The sequence below is a fragment of the Bombina bombina genome, chromosome 10 (genome assembly GCF_027579735.1).
Source record: "Bombina bombina isolate aBomBom1 chromosome 10, aBomBom1.pri, whole genome shotgun sequence".
Classification (NCBI taxonomy): Eukaryota; Metazoa; Chordata; class Amphibia; order Anura; family Bombinatoridae; genus Bombina; species Bombina bombina.
Genome location: NC_069508.1, coordinates 180,845,656 through 180,864,102, shown reverse-complemented (window position 1 = coordinate 180,864,102; position 18,447 = coordinate 180,845,656). Strand labels below are relative to the sequence as shown.

The 18,447-nt window shown below is 38.6% G+C and overlaps 1 protein-coding gene across 1 annotated transcript in view; it reads left to right on the top strand.

Moving 5' to 3' along the window:
• Positions 1-930: 930 nt before the first annotated feature.
• Positions 931-18,447, top strand: part of ZSWIM5 (zinc finger SWIM-type containing 5) — a 125,851-nt gene continuing 108,334 nt past the window's right edge. Inside the window, exon 1 of the mRNA XM_053693562.1 lies at positions 931-1,433. Within this exon, the coding sequence (XP_053549537.1) occupies positions 941-1,433 (493 nt within the window). The 5' untranslated portion in view covers positions 931-940. The remainder of the gene's footprint in view (positions 1,434-18,447) is intronic.

Genomic DNA, 18,447 nt, shown 5'->3' with positions numbered 1-18,447 from the left:
ACACAGTTAAATGTGGCCCAAGAGAAGCAATGCACTACTGTTAGCTTGCTGAACACATCAGGTGAGACAGCAGCAAGAGGCATATGTATGTAGCCATCAGTCACTAGCTATGCTTTTCAACAAAGGGTACCAAGAAAACAAAGTCAATCTGATGACTACAAGTTATATAGTGTATTAGAACTGCATGCTGTATCTGAATCATCATGAAAGTTTAATTCTTACTTCATCCCCCTATAAACTGGACTGTGATTGTTTTATTGCTGATTCGCACCAGTACTTTTTAAGCAGATATGGGCCAGAGATGGCTGCAGTGCTTTACGGACTACAAAGTTACAGCAGCACAATAATAAAAAAAAGAATAAATTCCCTGTTGGCCAAGATATTTATTGCATCTCTTTCCTCCTCGTGAAATGTGAGGCCTGGGCTGAGGAAGGTTACTGGAAGGGAGCATTACTTACAATAGATTATTTAGAGCAGCAGGAAATGGGGCTGCCCTTATCTGTGCTGACACAGTGAGCTCTTTTCCAGTCTATCCTGTTTGCTTTTTCTCTATTTCTAGGCCATGCTGGCACTCACACTCTCTGTAGCTCAGCAGTTTCGTTGCCAGGGGAAGTGTTTCTGTGAGAGCTGTTTTATTCAGTGAGAGCTGCACTTTATTCTTCCAAATCAGCGAACAGTGGCGACATTATTGTGCAGTGACTGAGCTGGCTGCTGTATGACAGCTGACTGACCCTGTGAGCTGAGGCTGACAAGAGGACACACATTCCCCGCCCCTTTGCTTTATTGTCTGTAGCCAATCAGCTGTCTCCTTCCAGTGTGTCTGATTGAAGCTACCAATCGATGAGTATGTTTTGATGCGCGATACCGTCTGTCACCGCCCCCCTCCGCGCTCGCGCTGTGCGTGCCCCCGATCCAATCAGTCAGAGAGTGCTGAGAGGACATGGCGGAGGGTGAGGGAGTTCCGCCGCTGCTACCGCTGCCCCCGGCCAAGCGGCTGTGTTCACGGGTCAGCCCGCCGTCCCAGCACTCCCAGCAGCGGGTCGCGGGTGCGGTAAAGCCCCAGCAGTATGTGATGTACCAGCCGGAGTCTCTTCTGGACTGCGCAGCCAAAGCTGTGGCGGAAAAATGGGCCTTCGAGAGAGTAGAGGAGCGATTCGAGAGGATCCCGGAGCCAGTGCAGCGCCGCATCGTGTACTGGTCCTTCCCCCGTAACGAGCGAGAGATCTGCATGTACTCGTCCTTCCAGTACCGCTCGGAGGAGCCTAGCGCCACGGGGAATCCTGCGGGGGCCACTCTGGGGGCAGCGGTAGGGAATGGACAGAGCGCTGCTGTTCCCGGCCTGGGAACTACGGCACCCTCCGGAGAGGGGCTACCTTTCCGCCGCGGGATACGGCTCCTGGAGAGCGGCTGTGTGGAGAACGTGCTGCAAGTCGGTAAGTGTTCGGGGGGAGTCACTCAGTGTTGTGATGGTGCGGGATAATCCCTGCATAATTCATGGTCACGGGGGTTGCTAGACTGAGGGGAAGTGACTGAAGGTGATCCTGTAATGATTAAGGGGTTGGAAGTGACACTGGGATGAGTGATGATCGGGGGTGTATTACAGGGGTGTGTGATGATCTATGGGGGTACCACTGGGGTGTGTGATTATATATGGAGTACTATTGTAGTGAGTGTTGATTTAGGGGGTACCACTGGTGTGTGGTGTTATTATCAAGGGGATGTCACTGGTGTGTGTGATGATCTAGGGGCCACTATTAGTGTGTGTGATGATTTAGGGGCTGCCACTGTGGTGTGTGATATTTTAGGGGGCGCCCCTTCAGTGTGTGATGACTTAGGGGGCCCCCCTGCACTGTGTGGTAACTTAGGGGGCCCCCCTGCACTGTGTGGTAACTTAGGGGGCGCCCCCGCAGTGTGTGGTAACTTAGGGGGCGCCCCCGCGGTGTGTGATGACTTAGGGGGCGCCCCCGCGGTGTGTGATGACTTAGGGGGCGCCCCCGCGGTGTGTGATGACTTAGGGGGCGCCCCCGCGGTGTGCCAATGGACTTCAGAGTGCCTAAGCATCATGGGAAAAGGAGTTCTGAAACATCTGGGGTGTCAAGGTTTGCCATCACTGATCTAGGGGTCAGCAACCTGAATCTCCTGATGTTTTTGGAACTACATTTCCCATAATGCTAAGACATTCTTTAGGCTGTCTGAGCCATCATGGGGAATGTAGTCCCAAAACATCAGGAGAGCCAAGGTTGCTGACCCATTCTAGGGGGTACCACTGGGGTGAGTAATAATCTAGGGGGTACCACTGGGGTGAGTAATAATCTAGGGGGTACCACTGGGGTGAGTAATAATCTAGGGGGTACCACTGGGGTGAGTAATAATCTAGGGGGTACCACTGGGGTGAGTGATGACCTAGGGGGTATCACAGTATAAATGAAAATTTGGACCTCACTAACATGGTGGTTGGCATTGACCTTGGGTATACATTTTCTGTACTTTTAAGGGGTGTTCTGTTACTGTGTGTACATTAAAGGGGTGCAAGTTAATTGTGTTCTGGTAAATCCTTTGTAGTAATCAGCGCTGTACAGCCAGGTGTGATGAAGATTGCTAATGCTATACATCTGGCAAGGAAATCAGGATCATTTCTCTGTAAATTTAAGGAATTTACACACTTCTATTTTCATTTGGATCATTCTTTGAATTTACTCCATGTGAAATGCTTTTATTAGGAATTTAGCGTGAGAGTCAGAAACAGTATAGGTTGGAAGCTTATCTAATTTGGTTAAATATTGAACTGCTTCATTGAGGCCTGTAACTGGTGTGGTGTTAGAACCATTAACGCTCCAGATTATGGCGGATCAATGCCGTAAGCTGTTTTGTTCATTGACAAATATTTTTTTTAGACTGAAACTCATCTTGCTTCCATTTGGAAATGATCATATGTGTTCCACCAATTTCATACTATGATTTCCTTCTGAGTTTTTAAAGAACATTGTTTTTCCCCCAACCAGCAGCAAGGTTTTCTTAGCCGGGCATCTAATGTCACCTTTGCCCTATTGCGCATAATGCAGAAGCATGATGTTGCTTTAACAAATTGATTTTGGTCACTGAACCATAGTTGACTGCTCCAGCGAATCATTATTGCGGCCCATAAGCAGACTGCTTCTGGCATTCACATAACTGTGACACAGGAACTGAGCTGGGGTGTAGCTGTGATGAGGACTGTTTATATTTAAGTGTGTTTATATATCTGTGTGTGTATATAAACACATGTATCTGTTTTTGTGTGCTTCAGTGTCTATATATCATGAGACGAGTAAGGGAATGTACATGACATTCTGTGATCTATATGATACAGCAGCATCATGTTAAAATATATATTTTTTTTGCATGGAAAATGTTAAAGGGACATTATAGTGCAAACATTACACACTGATTCATTAGAGCGTGTCATTTTAGCACCAGCAACTGCAAGTATGTGTTTAACCCTTGCAAAACACCAACTACATGGTTGCCACTAGTGTTGCACCGAAATGGAAATTCTGGACCGAAACCGAAAATCCAGGATGCACTTGGCTGAAAATTTATTTTTTTTCCAAATTAATTTCAAATAATTTTGCATACTTAGACTATTTAATGAATTAATCTGAATTGAAAAACTGCAAGCCAATAAAATAACCACACTTATTGAAAGTAACCCACTTAAACTGGACAAAAATATCATAAAACAATATGCTACACAATATACTGTATTATTCTTTATTTAGTTTTGTGTAACAGAATCAGATTTTTTTTTTTTTTTTATAACAATTATCCAAATAAAGTATAGTCCTAGAAAACTATTATTATATGCAAAACAGTAAGTCAAGTAATGAACTCAAACAGCAGCATCAAATAACAGGCAAAACAACTGAAAACCGAAACAACCTAAAATGCTGTTTTCGGCCGAAATGTTTCTGCAACCGAAAATTTGGTGCATCCCTAGTTGCCACTACTGATTGGCTCACTGGTTGTGTCTGCTGTAGACCAGCAGTACTCTGAGGTTCCTGAGCAGTATTAACACTGCACGGATTGTTTGACATCCGCAACCTTCCATGTGGGAAACGTAAAGAAGCTGCAGAAATTTGTTGTGCATGAATGTGTACAACTGACTGTTGCTCAGTGGCTAATTAAAGTTAGTTTATTTGACACAGGAACACAGATTTCAAAATAAATATAAAAAAAGCATTACAATACAATTCTCTTAATTTGGACAGATGAGATAAGGTATAATTTTCCTTTGAACACAGTTATACATTACTGACGGATGTTACATCTCTGCGTATGTATATATGCCATTTAATAATATGTTAAACATTTTATATATTGGGCAACAAAGACAATAAGTAAAAAAAAAAAAAAATTACAACTTTGGACATTGATATTGAAGTTACCATGACATAGTCCACAACTGATATAAAAGGTTCAGTTGCTTATTGGCTGGTTATGGGGCAGCTTCCATACGAATAAATGTTAAATGTTGTAGTGAGATAAATAAACTTTCCTATTTGGGGGGGGATTTGAATACCTTGTAAAATACTCCTTTAGATGCAACAAAACTTGTCACGTTCCTTTAATTTTATTGTAGTGTTGACCCTCGGCCAACGATTACTCAACGTAACTGAGGTGGTGAGATGTATATTTAATGTGTCTAAAGGTTTTTGTATTGTCAGTGAAGCATCCTGTTATCTATTACTGTAATGCATATCCCCTTTATGGGATCTCATGCAATGGAGAAGGTTCTAAGTGAATTCACAGATGTAGCCGGAAAGCAAATGCAAGCAGAGTTTATTTAGCGTCTTTTTCTTTCATACACAAATAATTCTCACTTTTTGTTTCACATTTGTAAAATGTTTGGAATGGTTACATAGTTATTGAGATACATAGTACGTTTATAATAAATCATTTGTAAGTTTAAAGGGATATGAAACCCAAATAGTTTATTTTGTGCTTCAGACAGAAAAAAAAGGTTCCAATTTACTTCTATTATCAAACTTGCTTCGTTCCCATGATATTCTGTGTTGAAGAGATACCTAGATATGTGCCTGGAGCACTAAATGGTAGGAAATACTGCTGCCATATAGTGCTCTAGAAATGGACGGCTCCTAAGCATAAGTCCATGATTTTCAACAAAAGATACCAAGAGAACAATGAATAATTAACAATATAAATAAATTAGAAAGTTGTTTAAAATAGCATACTCTATCTGAATTATGAGTTTTTTTTGGTGTTTCATAAAATAAACGTCATATAATCCCTCCCAAGGCATATAACACCATATTGTGATTGATCAAAATAGCCGTCATTGCGTAATCCTTCCATTGCTGGTTTTGTCTGTGTAATGCAGGGCATAAGGATGGTACAGCAGGGCACTCCTCCGGTGTAAGTAACGGGTTCTTGCCTGTAAGGAAACACCCTTCCTAATCTATACAATATTTTTGTTAGGGCCGTGGAATTTGCTAACTTCTTCCAGAACCAAGAAACGTCCCTAATACACAACATTTGGCATTCATGGTTTCCACTGGGAAGGGATCAAGGGACAGAGGGATATAAACATTCAAAGCTTTTCCCCCAGCCGCTCTAAACTTTTAAATGCAGCCTCTTTCATCCCTCAAATAAGCTCTTTTTTAAATTCCCAGTGCCAGATTCAAAGGGATTTAATTAGGCATTTAGGAAGAAAAAAAAAAAAAGCAGGAACAAAGCTGCACATGAAGACGCTGTCAGCGTTTGTAGTATGTAGAGCTAGATTTATGCTGAGGATATGCGATCACATGCATTCCTATTCTGTTTCTATTCGCTTTCAATTTTGTTCCTGTGCCGTTGCATGTGAGAATTACAGTTGTTATATATAGATTGGTTTATTGGGGACTTTATTGCTGCACCTGTAATTATTCTGTGTAGTTTTTAGTGTATCATGCTGAACTTTGGTGTTAAAGGGACACTGAACCCAATTTTTTTTTTCTTTTGTGATTCAGATAGAGCATGCAATTTTAAGCAACTTTCTAATTTACTCCTACTATCAAATTTGCTTCATTCTTTTGGTATCTTTATTTGAAAAGCAAGAATATTAGTTTAGATGCCGGCCTATTTTTGGTGAACAACCTGGGTTGTCCCTGCTGATTGGACAACACCAATAAACAAGTGCTGTCCATGGTCTGAACTAACAATTGGCTGGCTCATTACCTTAGATGTCTTCTTTTTTTAAATAAAGATAGCAAGAGAATGAAGAAAAATTGATAATAGGATTAAATTAGAAAGTTGCTTAAAATTGCATGCTCTATCTGAATCACGAAAGAAAAAATTTGGCTTCAATGTCCCTTTAATACAGGTATTACTGAACATGTGGCCTATAGCAGGTACTATCCTCATATTTATCCATTTTTATCTCTGTGCAAAAAAACAAAACAATGCCACTATGAGGATAGTGTGAGGAGAGTCTGATGTAAGAAAGGTATGTGTGTGTATATGTGTGTATATATATATATATATATATATATATATATATATATATATATATATATATATATATATATATATATATCTAATGTGTGTGTGTGTGTATTGCAGTATGTATATATGTGTATATGTATGTGTGTGTATATATATATATATATATATATATATATATATATAATTTTATTTTTTTTATCGGTCCTTAAAATAAGTTAAAACGACAGTAAAGTAAAAATTTAATTAAACTTTTTTTGATTCAAGCAGAACATACAATTTTTAAACCACTTTCCAGTTAACTTCTATTATATAATTTGATTTGTTCTCTTGGTTTCCTTTGTTAAAGAGAATACCTAGGTATGCTCAGGACCAGACTTTAGCGCAGTTAGGACGGCATGGAACGTCCTAACCATTTGGCTGTACTGAAGCCATAGCCGCTTCCTGAATGGGATTGCTGGCTGCAGGGCATGCCTAGCATCATAGGCACTCCCCCCTGACCCAATCCCATAACTGAAATCACACGATCGCATGAACAATGGCGTGATTTTATTAACTTTGGGACTTTGTTGCAATGTAGACAAATAAATCCAGGTAGGAAAGGGTTAGCCTAGAGGTATAAGTGTTTGTATACACAAACCTACGCACACACACTTGCCTTTTCTTTGCAGGAAATATTGGCTCATCTGCTTACCAGAAGAGAAAGATCAGATTCCAGAATGTAATGTGGTTATTTCATCTTTCTTTCTGATCTAAGATATAAACATTATTTTTTTCATTCTTGTTTGTAAAATTTTAGTTTTAACTGACAAAAGACAAATGCAGTCATGTGGCAAAAACATGAAATCTAATCTTGTCATTTCCACTTAAAGCGACATTGTTGTCCCTTTGTTTATACACTACAACAGGAAAAGCAGGCTTTTGTGAACTTTTGTTTCTGGGTCTTCAGTGTTGTTCTACCTGGGAACCTATTGCTTTGTGTAGTGTAAGGTGTTTGGTCTGTTTCCCCATTATGGGACCCAAAGCTAAGCCTTGATGCTACACTTTTTGTTTGAACCAGCTCCCCACAGTGACATTGTGCGCTGTGCTGTACTCTCTTGTCTCAGAACCACCGTCAGTTGTACAGGTGAGAGGGAACTGCCAGGAGTGTGCTAATATAAACCCCTTTTGCTATTATCATGACACAAGTGCCGATATTTTGAACACATTTCTTGATCTCTGCTCTAATGTGGCTCATTCTTATTAAAATGCTCTCATCTTATACCTGTTCATGGTAAATACAGAGAGGCAGCTCTTCTAAATTATAATTCTGGAGCCTAGTTTTTTTTTCTTGTATGCAACTTACTTTTAATGTGTTGCTATCTAGCAGATATGTCTCCGTTACAGACGTGTAATAGTTATATTAGTCTTGTTGGTATATGAGACCACTAAACCATGCAGAATAGCATTATCAATAAGTTCATAATAAGTAGACAATGCAAAAGCATTTACTTTGAATTTTGCATGAGTAGTAGATTTTTTTTTATTTTTTTTTACAAATTTCAACATTTGTTTTATTTTCTTTCCTACTGCAACATTTGACAGCCAATCACAAAATGCATATCGTATATTCTGTGAATCTTGCACATGCTCAGAAGGAGCTGCTGCCTTAGAATGTGTGCATATAAAACTAATGGAAGGGAATTGGAACGTTGTTTAAAAGGGTTTGCTCTATCTGAATCGTGAAAGTTTAAATCTGACTTTAGAGGTCCGTTTAGGTATTTTGCTTTCTCAGCCATTCCATGTTAGCCGGTTCTATTTTAAAGGGAGATAAAAGCGCAACAAGAAAATCCTTACTTGCTTACAAGTATGTGTTTATCCCCTGCAAAGGGGTTAGAAACAGACGGCTATGTACTTCTGCGACCTTGATGAACACATCTGGTAAGCTAATGACAAAAGGCATATTTGTGTAGCTAGCTCCCAGTACTGCACTGTTGTTCCTGAGCCTATCTAAGTATGCTTTTAAATGCAGCCACCAATCAGCAAGTGCTGAACAAAAAAAATATAGGCTGACTCCTAAGCTTACTACATTCCTGCCTTTTCAAATAAAGATACAAAGAGAGCAAAGTAAAATTGATAATAAGTAAATTAGAAAGTTGCTTAAAATTGACTGCTCTATCCAAATCATGAAAGAAAAAAAATCTGGGTTTCATATCCCTTTTTTTTGCAGTATTGGCTTTTATCCCAAGATCATACTCATAGGCTTCCTGTGTTCTTCAGAAGTTTCTCTGGCCCCGTCTTGATCAAAACGAGTATAATTTAGGAAAAAGTTCATCAGCTCTGACGTGTGACCTGCTGGCATTATTTGTTGGTCTGCCAGACACAGATTTTTATTTCTGTATCTATCTGATTTATGTGTTTTTAATTAAAGTTTTGAAGAGATTGCGTTTGGAGATTAGTTTAAGCATTGCTTTGGTATTTGGAGACCGGATGTGCGGTGCAGATGTACCGTGCAGATTTATTGTTTTTTTTATATTAATTTATTAAACAAAGGATGAAAGCATTTTTTTCATGAAAAAAAAACATAACCGGAACATGGGAGAAATGCTCTAAAGTTGGGGATAAGCAGTTTAAGGAGTAATTTGTCAAAGCATTAAAAATAGTGGTGGAATTCATTAAATTGGGGTCTAGTGATGGTAAACTTGATCTTTTACAGGGACTTTAATTGATCACTTCTAATGTAGATGCTCTGTAACTTACTTTTTAATCAAGCTGTGCCATTCTAATACTCACACTCCGACCGCCCACTTCAAAACTCATATTTTTTGTGAGCTAACAGTTTGAAATTTTTATCCAATCAGTGCTCTAGCCGTACCGCGTTTTATTTTTGTAACTAGAGCATCATTTTGAGAAAAGTTTCAAACCATTAGGTCACAATAAAAGGGGTTTGAAGTGGGCAGAGAGAGAGAGAGAGAACTGTTTTGGATTTTGTGTCCCTTTAACCCTTGCTGTAATAATTCCTGGAATATGCACAAGGCTATCCGATTTCATTTAAGTCATATCTTTTCTTTGCATCTAAACAAGATCTCTGATGAAGCGCATGTACGTATGCGCGAAACGCGTCAGATAAGGGGCTCACCTTGTTGTTCATGAAGGCCTGTATCCAATAAACTGAAGGATACACTTTGGGACTCAGCATTTTTCTTTCCTCTCTTTTTAATATGTATTAGTTTGTTTTAACGGATATTCCTGTTCTGAAAATAAAAATGTTCTTTTAATATTTGTGGGGACGTCACTGCTCACCAACAGGGCTCTGGCAGTGAGCTCCTGTCTCATTGATCAGTTGTGCTCTTACAAATTAGATTGATGTTTCATGTAATTTAGCTCAGAAAATGGAGCAATTTATAATACTATATATAATCTGAAATGCACCTTCTGCCTTCTCATGGCTAACTTTGCTACATATATGTCCCTAATTGGATTTAGCTGATAAAACGGCAAATAAATGCGTTGTTTACTATATGACAGTAACTTGCCTTGTTGTCTGCAGACTAAAGCTCTTATTGGCTTCTCCAAATAAGGCAACTGGTGGGCAGAGTTTGGCTATTGAAAAATAACTTCAGTAAAAAGGATGTAAATTTGTTTTAAAAACATTAAAACTTTGCAGATGATGTTCTATAGCAACACAATACAAATGTCTTGTAATTATAAGGTGTTAACTGTTCCTTAAAACAGGTTTAACAAAAGTAATTAATACATTTACAAAATTTGCATTAGTGGAAAAGCTTTGTAGCAGCTGCAGTCTTTTTATGCAAATAAACCTGTAAAATAGTTTTATTTTGTGTGTTTTTTCATATGCATGATTCATATTTTTTGTTTGTCTCTCTTAAAGGGACGTACAAGTGCAAAAAAGAAAGAAAATACTGTTTTAGAACATTTACTTGTTGCTTTATTGCTTATATGCAAGTGTTTAAACCCGTAGTTAAAGTCCACTCCAAATCAGCAGTGCGCTACTGGGAGCTAGCAGTACACATTTGGTGAGGCATGTGTGTAGCCACCAGCTAGCTCCCCATTGTACATTGTTGCTCCTGAGCCTATCTAGGTATCCTTGCCAGTAAAAGATACCAAGAGAACATAGTCAATTTGAGAAAAGAAGTAAATAGTATATTCTTAAAATTGCATCTTCAGTCTGAACCAATTATTAAGTTTAAAGGGACAGTATACACCCATTTTTTATTTAACTGCATGTAATAGACACTACTATAAAGAAGATGCACAAAAACTGATATAAAAATCCAGTATAAAACAATTTAAAAACTTACTTAGAAGCTCTCAATTTAGCACTGTTGATAAGGTTAGGCTTGGACATCCACTGAAATGGGCTAAGAACCCAGGAAGAACAAGCCATATAGATAACATTGTGCCATGCCCGCGCCCGTGGAGCTATTTGAGAAACCGCACTAATTGGCTAAAATACAAATCAATAGATAATAAAGTGTCATGTGATCAGGGGGCTGTCAGAAGATGCTTGGATACAAGGACAAGGTAATCACAGAGGTAAAAAGTACATTAATATAATTGTGTCGGCTATGCGAAACTGGGAAATGGGTAATAAAAAGATTATTTATCTTTAAAAAAAATATATATATATATATTGTAGACTGTTCCTTTAAGCTTGAGCTTCAGACAGAAATATGGGTAGACTAGATCTAGATAGACCTTCTGTAAATTTGTGTGCAGTTACCAGAGTGTATGCAGTTACTAAATAAAAATCTAAAATTAAAAGAAATAATTTACATAAAGTTATAGATGTAGTGGATTTATGGACAGGTGAATAAGCTATTAGCATTACCAGCACTCGATGGGTTAAGACTTCATTAGTATATTAGGCAGCTGCTACAAAGCTTTTCCACTAATGCAAATTTTGTAAATGTATTAATTACTTTTGTCTTAAACAAAGCGTAATTGGTTGCAGTCTTTCATATCAGATTAACCTATTTACCGCTGATGCATGTAATCATCAGCTTTAGGGGCCAACAAGATGCTGCTTTCAGTTTAGCAGTGATTAGCTCACGTTAGTCGTTTTTAGGTGCTGAGGGCCAGACCTGAGCGTTTCTCTATAGATAGATATAGAATAATCCCAAAAAGATGCAACTTCTATAGTTCAGGTCTGACAACATTTTGTGCTAGAGAATTATTTGTATTTCATTTACATAACTGATATTCCTTGTGATTCTTAGTTTATAATATGAGAATATTTACAATAATCTCAGTGTACCTGCTTTGATACAATCACCGACAATATTCTCCATTTGTTGGATTACGTATGATATTATTATGGAGATTTAAAGGGACACGAAACACCAGATTTTTCAGTCATTATTTAGATAGAGAATACAATTTTAAACATCTTTCCTATTTACTTTTTTTTTTAAATTTGCTTAATTCTCTTTGTATCCTTTGTTGAAAAGCATATCTAGGTAGGCCCGGGAACTAGTTGCTGATTGGTGTTTGAACTTATATGCTTTTTGTCATGGGCTTGTAGATATATTTAGCTAGCTCCCAGTGGTGCAGTGCTGCTCCTTCAACAAAGGATACCAAGAGAATGAAGCAACATTGGAAAGTTGTTTAAAATTGTATGCTTTATCTAAATCATTTCATGTCCCTTTAATTTGCTGCAGTTGGCGACTGAATGTGGGTTACAGACTTTACAAACTCATCCCACACTTCTGTCTCAGAACATTTCATTTCTGGCGATGTCCATTGTAGTTTTTTTCTTCTCCTTTATAACCTTTACGCATTCTTATTGCTTTATGCCCTCTAGTCTGAAACACACAATAGCATTTTTTATTTAATGTGGCAGAACAGATGGTATTAGGGGCAATCTGATATCAGTTATATTAGGTTAGGAGATCGTATACTCAACTGGCTTGTCCTTGAGCACAGTAATCAATTGTCTTTAACTGTCTTGATTGTTTCTTGTTTTGTTAATTATTAATCACACTGTCATTTCCAGCTGCCTTAGTGACGCTAAAATGATTCCCTAGGCCAATGTTTCCCAAATCCTGGGAGCCGGAGAGCCACAGCCCCTAAAATATAACCTCTAGTTTATGGATTATTCCACATATATAAAATTCCTTCAATAGCTGCCAGCACTCCCCCCCCCCCAATATTCTGTCTGGTTTATATTGCTCTTGTAAATTTGTAATCCAGGCACCAGCTATGGCAGCCAATGACTTAAATGAGAGCTGTCACCTAATGTGATATTTTTTACTAAGGCAGTTATTAAAGGGACATGGAATTAATACGAAAACTTTTATGATTCAATTTTCTAATCTACTTGTGTTTTGAAATGTACCTGTTTGCAATTGGTATCCTTTGTTTAAAAATGACATGATGGCATACAGAGGTTAGCTGAGGAGCGGGCACAAGGATGCTGGATATGTTTAACTTACCTAACTTGCTGTAGCCAAATAGGGACAGATATTAATAAGCCCATTTACTTATAGGGCAAAAAATAATTCAATATCATGCAGCAGGACTGGTAAAAAGGTTATTTTAAAAAGGAATATTGTTTCTGGCCACTTTGAAAGGGCTGCCACGCTCCGCCCACTGATGACATCATGATCTTGGCTGCATCTATGCTGAATAGCATTGACAGTCTGTTGAAACCAACTAAGTGAGCCTTTTGTGATTGGATGCCATATGCAGCCCAGATAGTGATGTCATCAGCCATTTCAAAGTGGCCAGAAACTATATTAATTTTAAAATAACTTTTTTTACCGTTCCTACTACATGATATAAAAAGGGTACAAAAGGGGTTTTTATCTTAAAGGGGCAGTCTAGTAAAATTAAACTTTCATGATTCAGATAGGGCATGTCATTTTAAACAACTTTCCAATTTACTTTTAGCACCAAGTTTTCTTTGTTCTCTTAGTATTCTTTGTTGAAAGCTAAACCTAGGTGGGATAATATGCTAATTTTTAAGCCCTTAAAGGCTGCCTCTTATCTCAGGGCATTTTGACAGTTTTTCCCCAGCTAGAGGGTGTTAGTTCATGTATGCCATATATATAACATTGTGCTCACCCACATGGAGTTATCTAGGAGTCAGCATTGATTGGCTAAAATGCAAGTGTGACAAAATAACTGAAATAAGGGTACAGTCTGCAGAGGCTTAGATACAAGGTAGTTACAGAGGTAAAAATTACATTTAAAGGGATAGAAAACCCCAAAATTGTCTCTTTTAATTCAGATAGAACATACAATTTTAAACAACTTTCCAATTTAATTCTATTATCAAATTTTCTTTATTCTCTTGTTATCCATTGCTGAAGGGACAGCATTGCACTACTCACAGGAATCTGAAAATATCTATTTAGCCAATCACAAGAGACAAATGTGTGCAGGCACCAATTAGCAGCAGCTCCCACTAGTGTATATGTGCACTTATTCATTTTTTAACAAGGGATACTAAGGGAACGAAGCACATTTGAAAGTAGAAGTGAATTTAAAAGTGTCTTAAAATGATCTGCTCTATCTGAATCATGCAAGTTTAATTTTGACTTTCCTACCCCTTTAACCATGTTTGTTATGCTAATCTGGGGAATGGGTAATAAAGGGATTATCTATCTTTTTAAGCAAAAAAAAAAAAAAAATCTGGAGTAGACTGCCCTTGTAAGGAAAGACTTTTAAGTGAATGTAAATTTTTATGCTTAAGTGCCCGGTTTTTAAAAATTCAATTAAAAACAGGGACACTTTAATTCATCAAAATTTACATTTCACTCGTGAAGATACCTTTTTAAACTTGACAGCAGCTCCAGCTTCCTCCAGTCGTCGCACGCAATTTCTGATGTCAGAAATGATGGATAGATCATCCTCCAATCACGGCTTCCCCCCCAGGTGAATCAGTGTCTGATTCAACGCCGTGATTGGAGGAAGCCAGATTCTTCATTTTAGACCCAGGAAGAGGCTTTGCAACGGGTGGAGGAAGCGATGCAGCGGCTGTCAAGTTTAAAAGGTATTTTCACAAGTGAAATGTAAATTTTGATGACTTAAAGTGCCCCTGTTTTTTAATCAAATTTTTAAAAACCGGGCACTTAAAGGGACACTCAAGTCAAAATTAAACTTCATGATTCAGATAGAGCATGCAATATTAAACAACTTTCCAATTTACTTCCATTAACAAAATGTGCACAGTCTTTTTAGATTTACATTTTTTGAGTCACCAACTCCTACTGAGCATGTGCAAGAGGTCACAGAATATATGTATATGCATTTGTGATTGGCTGATGGCTGTCACATGATACAGGAGGAGTGGATATAAACATAACTTTGCAATTTATTTAGCAAAAATCTACTTATTTGAAGTTCAGACTAAGTGCTATTGCATTGTCTTCTTATCATGCATTTGTTGATTATGCAAATGTACAGTGTTGACTGGTCCTTTAAGCATCAAAATTCACTTTAAAGGGACAGTATACACTCATTTTCATATAACTGCATGCAATAGACACTACTATAAAGAATAAGATGCACAGATACTGATATAAAAATCCAGTATAAAACTGTTTAAAAACTTACTTAGAAGCTGTCAGTTTGGCTCTGTTGAAAAGGCAGCTGGAAAGCCCACTGCAAGTGGCAAATAAGACTCCCCCCTTCCCCTTCTTTTGCATATGAAAAGACCCTTTACACAAACAGGAGCAAGCTGGAGAAGGTAGCTGACGGTATTCACATAAAACTTTGGGGCTTGGTTAGGAGTCTGAAAATCAAAGCAATGTTATTTAAAAATAAGCAAAACTATACATTTATTTTTAAAAAAAAACTTTATGGGCTTTATAAATAGATCATCTACAAAACATTTATGCAAAGAAAAAATGAGTGTATAATGTTCCTTTAAGATGACTATGGTGCATACTGCTGTCCCTTTAAACAAACATATATAACTTAGAAGCCAGCTAGAGTCTTAGGAGCCTTCACATACACACTTTATATTTTAACAGCACAGTTTTCCACCCTTACTGGTTTCTATTTGCAGCACGATATCTGTAGCCTCCAGTGATGTGGAAAACATATTTGCGGCAGGTGCATTACTCTTGAATTTGGAATGTGCTGTGTTACAAATTACTATTAAATGGTATTATCCGGTCCGCCATTGGCTGTAAAACATTAATATGTTATTTATCTGTAATGTGTTGGAGTAACAGCTCGGTTTACTAATCCCTAAGAGTCCCATTGCTTGAAATGCAGTGCAGTTACTTTGGGTTGAATTCAGGATACATTGGAATTTAAACTGGAAAAAGCTGAAAAATCGCTGGTATGCTGTGTATGAGAAATGTTGTTATAATAATCCAGAAACCAATTAATCCAATCGCAAACCAATTAATCCAATCCTTTTAAGACTTTTTTCTTTTCTTGCTCTGGAATATTCCTAGTATATTTATAAATATGTTTTTGTATGGGGACTGTTAAATATAAAGTAATAAATAAAAAAAATAACTTGAAGTAAGAAGTTTTTATATGTTTGTATGTATGTGTACACAGTCTCACACACACACACACACACACACACACACACACACACACACAGTAACTAAAACCCTTATGCCTTAGGGCTAGATTTATTAAAGCTGAGGCGTACATGGGCGCGTATACGTGCCCCTGTATGCCTCAGCTCGCCTGTGGCGGGGCGAAATTACCCGTAGGTATTCGCCATTGCACATGAGCGAAATTTTGCGCTCGCGTGCAATCCCGGCTCCTGCCCGCGCACTGCCAATCTCCTCGGTCTGACTAGACCGAGGAGATTGAATTTCGCCACATTAGAGGTGGCGAAGAGGTTAGGGAAGCGGCGGTCTAGTGACCGCTGCTTGATAAATAACGGCGAGCAAGTTCTTTTGAGAACTTGCAGCCGTAGAGGTTTAATAAATCTAGCCCTTAGAGTAGTTTAGGATTTTTTTTACTGCTGTCCAGACACCCTGTGATTTACTGAACCATACACCTATTTAGTATGCCAGACAGTCTGCAATACTAACTTGCTTTCAAAGGGATATTGAAATGTGTGTGTGTGTATGTATGTGTATATGTATATATATATATATATAAAATTTGTTGCACAGTAGAAAACTGCTAGCCTTTGTGAAACCTTTTATATATGGAGTTGGTAGAGTTTGTGTGTATATGTGTGTGTGTGTGTGTGTGTATGTGTATATCTTCAGAAAAGAGCGCTCTCACCTAATCCACAACTGCCAGGGTGCCAGCGGGTCAAATACATAGAACATAAGACGGCACTCACTGGTCTTTTCAAATGGTATTTAATGATAAGCGTGACGTTTCAAATGTGTCCCCGAAACGTCATGCTTATTATTAAATACCTTTTTGAAAAGACCAGCGAGTGCTTTCTTATGTTCTATGTGTGTGTATATATTAGGGCTGGGCGATATGGGGGGGGGGGGGGGGAATTTGCGATGATTGAGATTTAATTGCACTTTTCACGTCAGCCCCCTTTGTAACCTAAATAAGCCCATCAGCTCCCACTGTAACCCCGCACCCCCTGTAACCCCCATAAGCCCCCCTCCCTAACCTACATAATCCCCATCAGCTCCCACTGTAACCCTGTAACCCCCATAAGCCCCCTCTGTAACCTACATAAGCCCCATCAGCTCGCACTGTAACCCCCAATAGCACCCCTGTGTAACCTACATAAGTCCCATCAGCTCCCACTGTAACCCTCCAATAAGCACCCCCTTTAACATCGTAAGCACCGCCTGTAAACATCATCAGCCCCCAACCCCTAAAAGTCCCAGTGCACCCCCTCCCTGTAACCTGCATCAGCCACAGTGCACGCACCCCCCTCCCTGTAACCTGCATCAGCCACAGCGCCATCACCTCCCACTGTAACCCCCAATAGCACCCCCTGTGTAACCTACATAAGTCCCATCAGCTCCCACTGTAACCCCCCAATAAGCACCCCCTTTAACATCATAAGTGCCACACCGCCTGTAGCCACCATCAGGCCCCAACCTTCATAAGTCCCAGCGCACCCCCCCTCCCTCTAACCCGCATCAGCCACAGCACGAGCACCCCCTCCCTGTAACAACCCAGCGCTCCCCGGTAAGTCAGCTCAATGTCGCAAGGCAGGCACGGCAAGTCGGCGGCCCTCCTGTACGTCATAGTCATAGGTGATTGCATACTCACAGTAGTTTAATATATGTATATGTGTGTGTATGTGTGTGTATATATATATATATATATATATATATATATATATATATATATATATATATATATATATATATATATATATATATATATATATATAATGTGTGTGAATAGGGGTGTGTGTGTGTGTGTATGTATGTATGGTATGGTATCCTAAACACTAAGGCTGAGTGTGTATTTGGAAAAACTGACCTACATGCAATACAATAAGTGTGTGCCACTATACACACTAATAAAGCAACCACCCGGTGCACTGCAGATAGAAGTATTGCATGTAGGTCAGTTTTTCCAAATACACACTCAGCCTTAGTGTTTAGGATACCATACATACATATACACCACCTGGGCTTGTCCCATTTGGCCAAATGCGGTAACTGACTCTTCCAGTTTTGCTTTTAATCTTAGCGGAGAGCTTGTGAGGGAGTACTGGACTGTATATATATATATATATATATATATATATATATATATATATATATATATATATATATATATATATATATATATATATATATATATAATTCCAAAAGTAGACAATGGCAACAGCACTTTTCTTTAAAACACTTCTTCTTTATTAAAGTAACATTAGGATAAAAACACAGCGACGTTTCAAGCCTCTTGGGCCCTTCCTCATGCTATAGATTAAGAACAAACATCTCCCTTATGTACACCTGTGTATAGGGTGTGGCTTACTTAATTGCAAAAATCTTTTTACCTGAACTTAGCTCATGTTGGTATCCCCAACCGGTAAGGTTCTAGTTGAACTTTTCAACTTTA